At 37.7% G+C, this 12,445-nt stretch overlaps 1 protein-coding gene across 1 annotated transcript; it reads left to right on the top strand.

Moving 5' to 3' along the window:
- Positions 1–429: 429 nt before the first annotated feature.
- LOC132559801 (uncharacterized protein K02A2.6-like) lies at positions 430–4,398 on the top strand. Its single transcript, XM_060224428.1, has one exon. The coding sequence runs from the start codon at positions 430–432 to the stop codon at positions 4,396–4,398; it is 3,969 nt and encodes a 1,322-aa protein (XP_060080411.1).
- The last annotated feature ends 8,047 nt before the right edge of the window (positions 4,399–12,445 follow it).

Genomic DNA, 12,445 nt, shown 5'->3' with positions numbered 1-12,445 from the left:
CGTGGATCTGCGAGAATAAACCACGTGGTATGCAGTTTCAATCATACCGTGAATAGAAAGAAGCCAAAAACAACTTCAGGAATATGCACACGAAAGCATATAACGAGTATATGACAGAATTAACGAACTTGATGAAGCAGCTGATACGGATATCGGATTATTGTGGCGAACTGTTCGTAAGAGGGAAAACCAGACGACGGACGAATGCACATAGGTTCTTTCAGGGAATACGCTCATTCGAGACCCTACAGGAATTGTGTGTAATGATATCACACGCATGTTGTTCATCTAATTATTGCAGTTATTAGTATAACTTGTATTGTGTGTGTGTTACGTCATAGGTTCTTGTGTGAGCCTCGTTATGGGAATAAAACACTTGTTCACAGTCCGCCATCTTATGAGTTATCATTACATGGTGCCAGAGTAAAAATGGACCAATTAAAGCCTCCTGAAGGACTAAAGATGGACGGGAACTTGTCGGAAAATTGGCGGAAGTGGTACCAAAGATTCCAGTTGTACCTTACTGCGTCAGGGATCGATAAAAAGGATGAAAAAATCCAAACGGCAACGTTTCTCCATGTGATCGGCACAGATGCGCTGGAAGTTTTCAACACTTTCAAGTTCGACAACGAAGGTGATCAAGAGAAAATGGAACCTGTTACAGATAAGTTTCAGCAGTATTGTAATCCTCGTAAAAATGTAACATTTGAACGGCACGTGTTCTTCACTCGAAATCAGCAGGCGGTAGAAACGATAGACCAGTATGTTACAGAGTTGAGGACAAGGGCGACCACGTGCGAGTTCGGTGACCTCTGTGATAGCTTGATCAAGGACAGACTGGTATGTGGGGTTCGAGATGAAACAATAAGGGCAAGACTGTTGAGAGACTCTGATCTAAATCTCAAGAAAGCTATTGACATTTGTCGTGCTAGTGAAATGAGTGCATCACGGTTGAAATCACTAACCAGTGAAGATGATAAATCGGTCCACGTGGTGAAACAGAAACAGACAGGAGGCGGCCCGTCACAGTCGGCACACACGGGTAAGTCGCAATGTCAGAAATGTGGCAAAGATCATTTGAGAAATGACTGTCCAGCATATGGGAAAACGTGTAATAAGTGCAAGAAACTTAATCATTTCGCCATGATGTGTAGAACTGACTTAAACAAAAATAATGGACGAGTTCAAACTCAAGGTCAACCCAAGTACAACACCCGTTATAAGAATCCAGATAGAAAGGGAAAGGTACAGGTGATAGATACACACGATGACACTGAAGATCTGTTTATTGGAACTGTACGAGTGGACAAAGTCAGCACAGAGTCAGTGACAAATAATGATGAATGGTTTGTAAACCTTCGACTGAAAAACAAATCTGTGAAATTTAAAATAGACACAGGGGCTCAGTGTAATGTGATCTCGAAAAAAGACTACATAGCTGCAGGTGGAAAAACAGTGAGTAGAAAGAATGTCAAAAAACTGTATACACTGACAGGGGAGAGAATTCAAACCGTTGGTCGTGCAATGGTTCAGTGCGAGTACAAGAATAGATACTACGTGCTAGATTGTCATGTCGTTGAGCAAGACGTCACCCCAGTTATTGGACTTTTGTCATGTCAAGAGTTGAATCTTGTAAAGAAAGTTGATCCTGTTAGCACAGAAACAAAACAAAACACAGATATCCTGAAGGAATATTCAGATGTTTTTAGTGGATTACAAGGATCATTCTACAAACATCATATTGAAATAGACCCTACAGTGAAACCGGTTGTTCACCCTCCACGCAAAGTACCGTTAGCAGTACATGACCAAGTAAAACAGGAACTTGACAGGATGGAGAAATTAGGCGTAGTTGAGAAAGTACATGAGCCAACCGACTGGGTTAACTCGATGGTGGTAGTGAAAAAATCAAACAATAAACTCAGGATCTGTATTGACCCCAAAGATATGAACAAGGCAATTAAAAGAGAACACTTTCCTATGAAAACGATAGACGTCACAGCTAAAGTAGCAAACGCCAAGTACTTCTCAAAACTCGACGCGGAGTCAGGATTTTGGCAAATTGAGCTAGACGAGCCAAGCAGTAACTTGTGCACATTCAACACACCTTTCGGACGTTATAAGTTCCTCAGAGTACCATTTGGTTTATCAAGTGCACCTGAAGTATTCCAGAGAGCCATGTCAGAAGTTTTCAAGGACTTGGATGGTGTCGAACCAATAGTGGATGATATCCTTATTTGGGGTGAGACACGTGAACAACATGATGCTAGGCTACGTTCAGCACTAGAAACGGCTAGGAAAGCTAATGTGAAACTGGACAAGTCAAAATGCCAGATAGCAGCCACAGAATTAAACTATATTGGACATACACTCAGCGCTCAGGGTTTGAAACCAGATGCGGAGAAAGTGAAAGCAATACAGGAAATGCCTGACCCTGAAGACAAGGCAGGATTGATGAGATTTATAGGTATGGTTCAATATGTTGCTAAGTTTATACCAAACCTGGCAGAAGTCAGCGCACCACTTCGGCAACTTCTGGAAAATGACGTTTGCTGGGATTGGGGCCAATCACAACAAAATAGCTACAAACGGCTGAAAGATCTCGTAAGTGAGGCACCTGTGCTCAAGTTTTACGACGTTAAACAACCAGTAACAATGTCAGTCGACGCGTCCTCAACAGGACTTGGAGCAGTGCTATTACAAAACAACCAGCCAGTGGCATATGCGTCAAAATCTCTCACAACCGCACAAAAACATTATGCTCAAATAGAGAAGGAGATGTTGGCAATAGTGTTTGGCACAAGCAAATTCCACCAATACATTTACGGAAAGAAAGTTTCTGTACAGACTGATCATAAACCACTTGAAATCATAGTGAGGAAGCCACTCTACTTAGCACCAACCAGACTGCAGAAAATGCTATTGAAGATTCAACCATACGACCTTGACATAAAGTATGTACCAGGAAAAGAACTCCATGTCGCAGATGCCTTGAGTAGAGCACACTTGCCTGAAGTTGGCGACACAACAAAACTGGAGGATGACTACGAAGTTCTTAGTGTATCAGCAGTCTCTGACGAGAAATTTAACAAGATCAGCAAGGAAACAGAGAAAGATCCATCCCTGAAAATTGTTAAATCACTAATTCTACTCGGATGGCCGGACAACAGGTCAGATGTTCCGTCACCAGCTTTAGATTACTGGAATTTTCGTGATGAGCTTAGTGTACGAAATGGTGTGATCTTAAAAGGTGAAAGGCCTGTTATTCCAAGTGCTATGAGATGTGAAATGTTAGAAAAAAATCATGAATCTCACTTAGGTGTAGAAAAGTGTAGGCAAAGGGCTAGTGATGTTATATTTTGGCCCAAAATGTCCAAAGATATATCTGATGTAGTGTCGCGCTGTGCTATTTGTCAGGAAAACAGGATGAGCAAGCCAAAAGAACCACTCATACCTCATGGAGTTCCATTGAGACCATGGTCGAAAGTGGGTGGTGATTTGTGTCAGATAGATGGTGATCATTTCTTAGTTCTAGTAGATTATTATTCAGAATTCTTTGAAGTGTCAAAGTTGAAGGATACCAGGAGCGAAACCGTTATAATCAACTGCAAATCACAGTTTGCACGCCACGGAATACCAGAATTACTTATTACTGATAATGGTCCTCAGTTTGATTGTCGGGAATTTCAGAGATTCACCAAGGAGTTTGGGTTCGAACACAGGACCTCAAGTCCTATGTTTCCACAATCTAATGGAATGGCCGAAAAGGCTGTGCAAACTGTCAAAAAGCTTCTAAAAAAGGCTAAACAAGATGGGCGAGATCCATACTTGGCCCTATTGGATCACAGGAATACACCCAGAGACTCGAACCTAGGATCACCGGCACAGAGACTCATGAGTCGAAGAACCAAGACTCTGTTACCTACATCAGAAACATTGTTGAAACCAGAACTAGTTGTAAATGTGAAGGAAAATTTGGAAAGTAAAAGATTACTTCAGAAACATTACCATGACATTGGAGCAAGGGAAGCAACTCCATTTGAAATCGGACAAAATGTCAGAGTCCGAATCAAACCTGGTAATTCTCCCTGGATACCTGGACGCGTAGTCGCAAAGGACTCAGCACCACGCTCATACATTGTGAACTCACAAGGCAGGGCTTATCGACGAAACTCCAATCACATTCTTCGGTCAAAAGAACATTTTACCAAGAAACAGCTTGATGTCAATCCTCAGGTTAAACATCATGAATACCAACTTGATATTCCAAATAGTAGTGAAATACAACCCGAGTTGTATCGTGAGGACCTTGACCATCCAAAAAACCTCAGCCAGGAATCTTCAAAGCCAGCTGTCCCTGCTAAAACATCTACTGGGCGTGTAATTAAAAAACCATAGTACTTAAATGACTATGTTCCATAAATACAGGTTAAAATTCTGTGTGAATCCAGTGAACTGTTATTTGTTTCAAATTAATTTTTGTTTTGTTAAAAAATATAGACTGTTAATGAACTGTGGTAAAATTTGAAAAAAAAACAACAAAAAAAACCATTTTTCTAAATTTTAATTGTTTATTCATTAACAGTAACACTATATAACATAATAGCATATTGATTAATAATTATGAATTATCTCAAAAAAAGGGGGGGGAGATGTAATGATATCACACGCATGTTGTTCATCTAATTATTGCAGTTATTAGTATAACTTGTATTGTGTGTGTGTTACGTCATAGGTTCTTGTGTGAGCCTCGTTATGGGAATAAAACACTTGTTCACAGTCCGCCATCTTATGAGTTATCATTACATTGTGGAAGCATTCGCTGATTTCTATCAACATCTCTATGCCGACTGAACAAACGATGGCTCTATTGACGATTTCCCGCTTATTGACGTCGATGAATTAGATTCCCCTTTCACATTTGAAGAACTTGATACAGCAATAAGACAATTCAAATTTAACAAAGCCCCGGGCATGGATTCAATAACCAACGAACATATTCGTTATTGTGGGGAAAATGCTAGTAGAAACAATTACAAAGATTTTAATGACATTCGCGCCACAGGTAATATCCCAAAATCGTGGAAAAGAGGGCTTATAGTTCCCATCTTCAAAGGCGGAAAGATGAAAAAGAACGACCCTAATAACTACAGGCCTATATCGCTTCTTCCTGTCTTATATAAACTAATGGAGAAAGTGGTCTAAACTCGCGTACTGCAGTGGATTGAGTCTGAGGATATCGCATTCCCGAATAAACAACAACAGGGATTCCAAAAAGGGCTCAGTTGTATCACAGCGTCATTTAACCTCCATGAAACCATATACGAAAATATAGAACAATATAGCAAATTTTTTGTGGCATCTCTCGACACATACAAGGCCTTTGATACTGTGCAACACAGAGGTCTTTTTGAAAAACTATATGATCTTGGAATGACTGGTTATCTATTCCGTATACAATACAATTCGTATGAAGGGATCAGTAGTGAGGTATTATCTAATCGTGTTGTATCAAGATGGATTCCCTTGCAAAGGTCAGTTAGGCAGGGTAAAATTATCTCCACGTTTATGTACCTTGTTCACATGAACGACTTTCTGAACGATCTAGAATCTACGAATGTCGGCGCCCGCGTTATCTCTGTGACGTGTTGTTGTCCATGTTTGGCAGTTAATATTGCCTTAGTAACCACAAGTCCAAAGGCATTGCAAACTCTTTTAAATGTCGCTAATAATTACTCTGTAAGATGGAACTTTAACTTTAATTCATCAAAATGCTCTGGACTTACCTTTTGTTTTCGCAGAAATGGCTGCGTCTCCCCATGGCAGCTGAACAGTTCACAGGTAGAAATAGCGGAATCGGAAACGCATTTAGGCGTAACGGTGTCTTCGGACCTGAAATGCTCGACCGCCATAAAGAATGCGTGGAGGAAAGGTCGGAATATGCTTCACGCCATTACACGACTAGATGCTGACTGTGTTTATACTAACCCATTAACTCTAATAAGTATCTTCAAGAAAGTCATTCTCTCGTCCGTATTATACGGCTGTGAAAATGAACTATTATCCAGAAGAATGAATGTTGACCGTGACTTTATAAGGATATACATTCTTCTTATTGTGAACCTTACACAGTTTTACGTCAACCAGATATTCCAAATTCAACGAAACTGTTTCTATGTAAGATGCTGACATGTATACCTAGTGAGCAATATCAAACTTATAGGATTTGTGAACGGCCCATGTGTGACGTCATCAGGCACTTTGTGACTAATTGTACTATTACTTTTATCCTATGAGATACTTTTATGTCAAAAGTAGTAGACTATTACGGCGTCCACGCATACGTCACCCTTTCTGGATTGCCGGAAGAGGATTTTGTAAAGACTTTTTAGAGGACAGAACACGTTGCTTTGTTATAATAATGAGACGAAGGACACGGAATTTATTTCCGACTGTGCATTCTATCTAAGAACATGTGCAAAACTATATTTCAGTGCCGTCAGTGCGATTAACTGAGTCAATTTCCGAGATATGAAATAATGCTGAACTCCTGATTAATTTCACTTTGTAAATTATCTTTATTATTTTTTCTCTCGTTTATATGAGGAATAAAGATTGATGGTGTTGCTCGTTAGTTTGCATGTTGGGAAAGCAGAAAAAATGTATAAATTTTGGGTTTGTAGGAATGGCAAGATTCCGTCTCAGTTTGGTCTGAAGCATGCATAAATGATTTGGCAGTTCTCCAATGGACAGAGAGTCACAGCCCAACGAGAAGGTAGATGTGTTGTGTGATTGGATTATAACAATTCGTCTGCCCCTTAGTTTGATTACGTAATTTAAGCCATTTGAAGCCAGGTGAACAATAAAGGCCATATGGGCCGTTTATATTGTTGAGTAAGAATGCTGTGATCATTGTTACTTTCTGCTAGTAAGTCAATGCTGATGTGCTCTATTAGTATTACATAACGTGTATAGTCCAAAGCTATATCAAGAGAGTGTTTCAACTGCGTCAATAAAAGGGACTAAAACACAAAAACAAAAAGCAAAATAAAAAACACACATATCTGTATATATATGTTCGCGATACACGATGTATGGAAATCTTAAAGGAGCTCACCCGTTAAATATTATCGACAATAATGTAGTCTTAATTTAGGCATGAAGTATTTCTATATATTCGATACCAACATATAATGATACTTGAAAATAGTAGAAAGACACGAATCCGTAGTGTCGCAATCCAGCCGACATGAGTAGACCACTATATGCCCTCTTTAAAATGGCGGTTTGTGGTGCCAGGTTTGGATAGTGGAGGAAAGCTTCATTTCATTTGAAATGCGAAATAAACACCTCTCCAGGTCGTTTATTTATAGCTGCTTTTTCTACTCACTCTAGTGTGACAGGAACACATTAACACAAAAAACAAAAATAGGTCAATTAAGTGAGAATCTGTAGATTTTTTGGGGATATTTAGCAGTAAACAAGGATAATGCAGATCTGTGAACCAATTTTGTAAAAATATATAAGTAATACAACTGTGATATTGAAAAATGTTTATTTATTACAATAGAAATACATTCTGTTATAAAGGGAATCGTTTTGGATTCGTTTTTCTTTGCTATAAATACTCTAATGGTGGCCAACCATACTTCCGGAAACATCTTTTTCTATAAAATGTCACTAAAATATACTAACTGATAATCAGTCACAATGAAACTTATTTTTCCCTTCGTAGTACATTGGCTTCAGGAAAATTTACCTTTTTTAAAATTGGTTGATGGAAGGGCGTATTACGACATCTAAGTAAGATTGTCTCTATTTGTGAAGCCATTGGCTAAAGCAGACATTGCTTCCTTTGTTTTGTATACTTTCTCGTTAGCCTATTGCTTGTTATATTGATTAATGTACTGAATTAAATATACATCCATTACACCAGGTATCGTGTCTTTTCTCCAGCATATCAGGCCTGTGATGAAATCTTGTATGGGTAAAATTGAACACGCATAGCTAACCAGCAATAATTACGTTGCGTGATAAAGAGCAAAGCCAAAAGATGTTTGAAAATATAATTTATTTGAAAGCTTCCAACATTCAGAAAGGCTCTGCTATTAAATTTATCGCAGCTTTGGTTTCCGTCTGAAAAGAAAGAAAATAAAAATTTACTTATGTAAGCAGATTCATGACATTAAATCAACAGAGAAAAGAATATACCATTTGTCTACGATTTTTTTTAAACGACGCAATAATAAGGAAACAGATATATAGTACATGAATTGTGTGTAGCCAGCAATTGTTCCAAAAAGTGTATGATAAGTGACACTAGAGCCAAAGCTTAGAAACCAACTCAAAACGTTGGCTGAGACGACAATCATCGATTTTCTTCGATCACAAAACAAGCAATTAAAACAATTAAATAAGGCACGCTGTATAATTTTCACTGATACTGTAAATAACACAGATACACAACTAATCATTGTGCCATTTAGATTTATTTTAAGTTTTTGTCTTTGGTAGCAAATATAGGAAGAAGCTGCTGTGCATATTCACTATCATAATTATCAAAATAGGGACGATACTTTCTCAATTTAAACGTACCCCGTTTCTCCAGTCAGATTTGGTGAATAACACATTTAACATGCATGGCAACCCGAATGGTGATCACAGTGTGGAATGGTCCCGTCAGGACAGGGAGTACAGCCATTCTCTACACACTGATGGTGGTGATCATGATGATGTTCATGATGACCATTTGCCCTTTCGGCTGGATGTCCTAGATTATTAAAAGAAATTAATATATTACAATCTAGATTATTAAGGTTGAGATCAATTGAAGAAAAAAATGGAGAAAGATATATATAGAATTTTTTGTTATGTAACATTTATTTATTTACATAGTTTCACTAACCGGATTAACGATGAACAATTTGTATAATCAATGGAACTTTGTTAAAACACTTACTGCAGTGACATCCTCCTGCATTACATGATTCGACTCCATGAACACAAATGGAGTGACAATGATGGCAATCAAGATGATGATCCGCGGCTGTAGCAGCTGCAATAAAACGATAATAATATTGATCTGTGACGAGACAAGTTTCACTTTTGTGATAAACTTTGTCAAGGGTGTACAAATATTGAAATGAACGTTTCACCCCAAGGATAAACAAGTATGAACATGCAGTGATTGAAAAGATTGTGCATAATACTAACAAGTGTATAGCACCTTTCAACTCAAGTTCATGGCAAGTATAGCCGATTAAAACTTAGCCAAACAGATGTTTCGTCATTCTGTGACTGGACAGTGATACTGGGATCTGAAGTGCTGGGATTGAAATTCTACAAACCAAATGCAATATAAGTATACTAAGCCATAAGTTATTGACCATCACTTTCAGTATGAAAAAGTTGATCACAATTGATTATAGCTGGACTAAACCTTTCCGTATTTTCGTATATTTGTTTATTTGTTTGCTTTGTCACATAAAGCAGTGTTTGCGCGTACAGTACTAGTAAATATACACGCTCATACAGTGTTCTAAAAGATTGAAAAATGTTGAAAAATGGCAAGCTCCTAGAATGATTCAATGTGGTATGACACGCAGGCAAGTAATGTTAGCCGTTCTGTTATTTCTGTTAATGCATCGTCTGAACCAAAGCCGGGATGATGATGATCGTTCCATGTCTGGCAGACCTCGAAAGACGATAGATAGAGAGGATAGACTTATGTTGATACAGACAAAGCGAGCCCTATATACCACTGCCAACAGACTCTGAAGACAATAGGACGCCAGTGTGCGCGTAAGCCACTATTCAAATGAATTCAAACGAGATTGCATAGCTAAGATTTAAATTATGCAATATGGCGATGTACATTAATCCAATTAATATTTCTACGGAGGTTAGAATTTATTATTCAATGCAAAGAATTATATATCGTACAGACGCTTTCCACATAAAGAACTCAAGCCTATGGCTCAATGCTTATATAGTTTTGATTTCTAAAAAATAATGATTCAATTTCACAACAAAATACAAAATGAAAATTCATTTTTCAATGTTACTGTTCCTTTAATTTAACTTGCATTGTGAAACTTTATGGTATAGAAGCTTCTGGCAGTTCCGGAAAAGATAACAATGTGTAATTATATTGGCTAAGCATTTCTATGGTAACGGGAGAGATTCGTTCTGAACAAACCATAGTGCAACGACAAACGCAGACATCAGAATTGATTGGATACGGCATATCAAGAAATGGCGTTGAACTTATTTTCAAGTACTGGAGTGAAAACATTTCAAGAATACAAACGGACGGAACTCATTTTTAAATAATAATGATCTTTAGCCCACTTACCCAACACAACACATGCCAACACGCACAAGAGGAAAACAGCCTTCATAGTTGATGATTTACTGCTTGGCCAAAGTGATGACCTGTCTGAAAGACTCGGGCTTTTATACTTAATATCTTATCGATTCGTGATTCTAAAAAGATAAGATCGTGTCACCTTGGACGCACTTTGTCACAAATTCAGTTATTTATAATTTGAACTAGAGTTTGATTAGCCGTTCATGAAATGTGTCACCTGAAAGGAAAAACAATTTATTTGAATTTTGAAAGTTTGTATGATGTTAGATGTACTGGACACAACAGATATACGTCTTACTAGAAACGGGCTGATTATTATAATCCATGATCATACATACAATTCACAAACTGTGAATGTAAACATTTTCCCTACTGTAATATTTTTTGTTTTTTTGTTTGTTTAGAAACTTCAATTGCTTACTTGAACATTTATTCCGATCACTTTGAATTTTTCCTCAGTCTCCTTCTAGGCTTCAAATTTAGGTCCCTGGCATCATTTACGAGTCTTCGAATGACAAAATATTTGTATGATGCAGTTATAATGATTGTTTCACTCTTTCTGTATCTTATTTAAATTAAAAGGTGTTATTCACTTGAGTATAATATTAAAACTATTCAAGCTCATTTAGACAGCAAATTCAAGGAAATTTTAATAAAAACAAAATTTCAGCAAAATCAAATTTGGTAAGGTAAACAATAAAATGGATGTGAAATTATTTGCACATGATTTTTCCTTCTTTACTTTGAGACAGAAGTCCTCCTAATTATGATTGTTCATTCGCAGTAGGCATAAGTTGGAAATTATACACTTCTAACCGATCAGGGATGTACTGCGCGGTGTTAGTTCTATGTGGAACGAGGGTGATAAATTCTTAGAGACTGTATGATAACCTAATAACAAATGTACACGAGTTACACCCAGGCATTTTGTGAATGAAACCCGCGACTTTACTAAAGTTAAGTGCAATGGATAGACAGATTTTGTAAAACAGTTTTGCTTATGTGAGCTGCCACAGACACCAAAGTACGGAAGCGTATTCCGGCCACGTTGTGTTTTATTTTAACTCGAAATTTCGAGTTAGTACTCCGAAATTTCGACTTACTAACTCAAAATTTCGGAGTACTAACTCGAAATTTCGAGTTGCTATCTCTAAATTTCGAGTTGCTATCTCAAAATTTCGCGTTGCTATCTCGAAATTTCGAGTTGCTATCTCAAAATTTCGAAATCAAAAAAAAAACACCACTTGGTCAGAATACGCTTCCGTACCAAAGCCAATGAAATCGATTGAATTACCAACCGGTTAAAAAACAACAAGCAGATATTAATTTTTGACTGATAGGTCTAACTTTGATTTCTGGACTCCTGGACTCCTGGGATGACTTACGGAATTCAACAAGGACACGATGTGTGGGTTCACCAATCACAATATTTCCAAATCGCTTTGAAAATAAACCAGTTGATTCCGTTACTTAGCTTGTCTAGACTTTTGTGCTGGCGAAATGCAGGTACGTGCTTCCAGAGTAAACTTGGTTGGTCCTTTTTTCTCTAGTAGTTGCAGTTTATTAGCTGGATTCATTGCCCCGTAAACAGAGTCATTTTGAGCTAGCAGAAATCCCTTGTATTACCTGGTGGTTACTTCATGAAACAACATACGGGAGGTCCGTAACATGTCAATCAGAGCAATTAGGGTAAAGTGTCTTAGCAAAGGAAAAATATATAAGAAAAGACACACCCTTCCTGAGAAACATACACTACCAATGGCAGGGAGCTTTGACCTAAGCACCTCTGATCTTCATTTGGATCTTCGTTGGAGAATGCTGTACGCGACGGAGTTATCTTGACTTCTTTTGAATATAATTACACAACAGCATCAGTAAAAGAAAAGAATCCAAAAATATACATAGAAACAAAAGTTGAAAGTTTCCATTCAGTGCTTGGAAAGAAAACTGATAAAATAATAAGCTAGATCAATCAAAATCCGATAAACCATTGTCATATTAAACGTCTACAGATACGATGTTATATTGAATTGGGGAATGATCCCCCATGCTCTTCCTAAAACCGAATAGAGGCCA

This window comes from Ylistrum balloti, unplaced genomic scaffold (genome assembly GCF_031769215.1).
Source record: "Ylistrum balloti isolate Yb309-2 unplaced genomic scaffold, AGI_CSIRO_Ybal_v1 Utg370966, whole genome shotgun sequence".
Lineage (NCBI taxonomy): Eukaryota > Metazoa > Mollusca > Bivalvia > Pectinida > Pectinidae > Ylistrum > Ylistrum balloti.
Note: the sequence above shows the minus strand (reverse complement) of the source record. Positions and strands in the feature narration are given on the sequence as shown.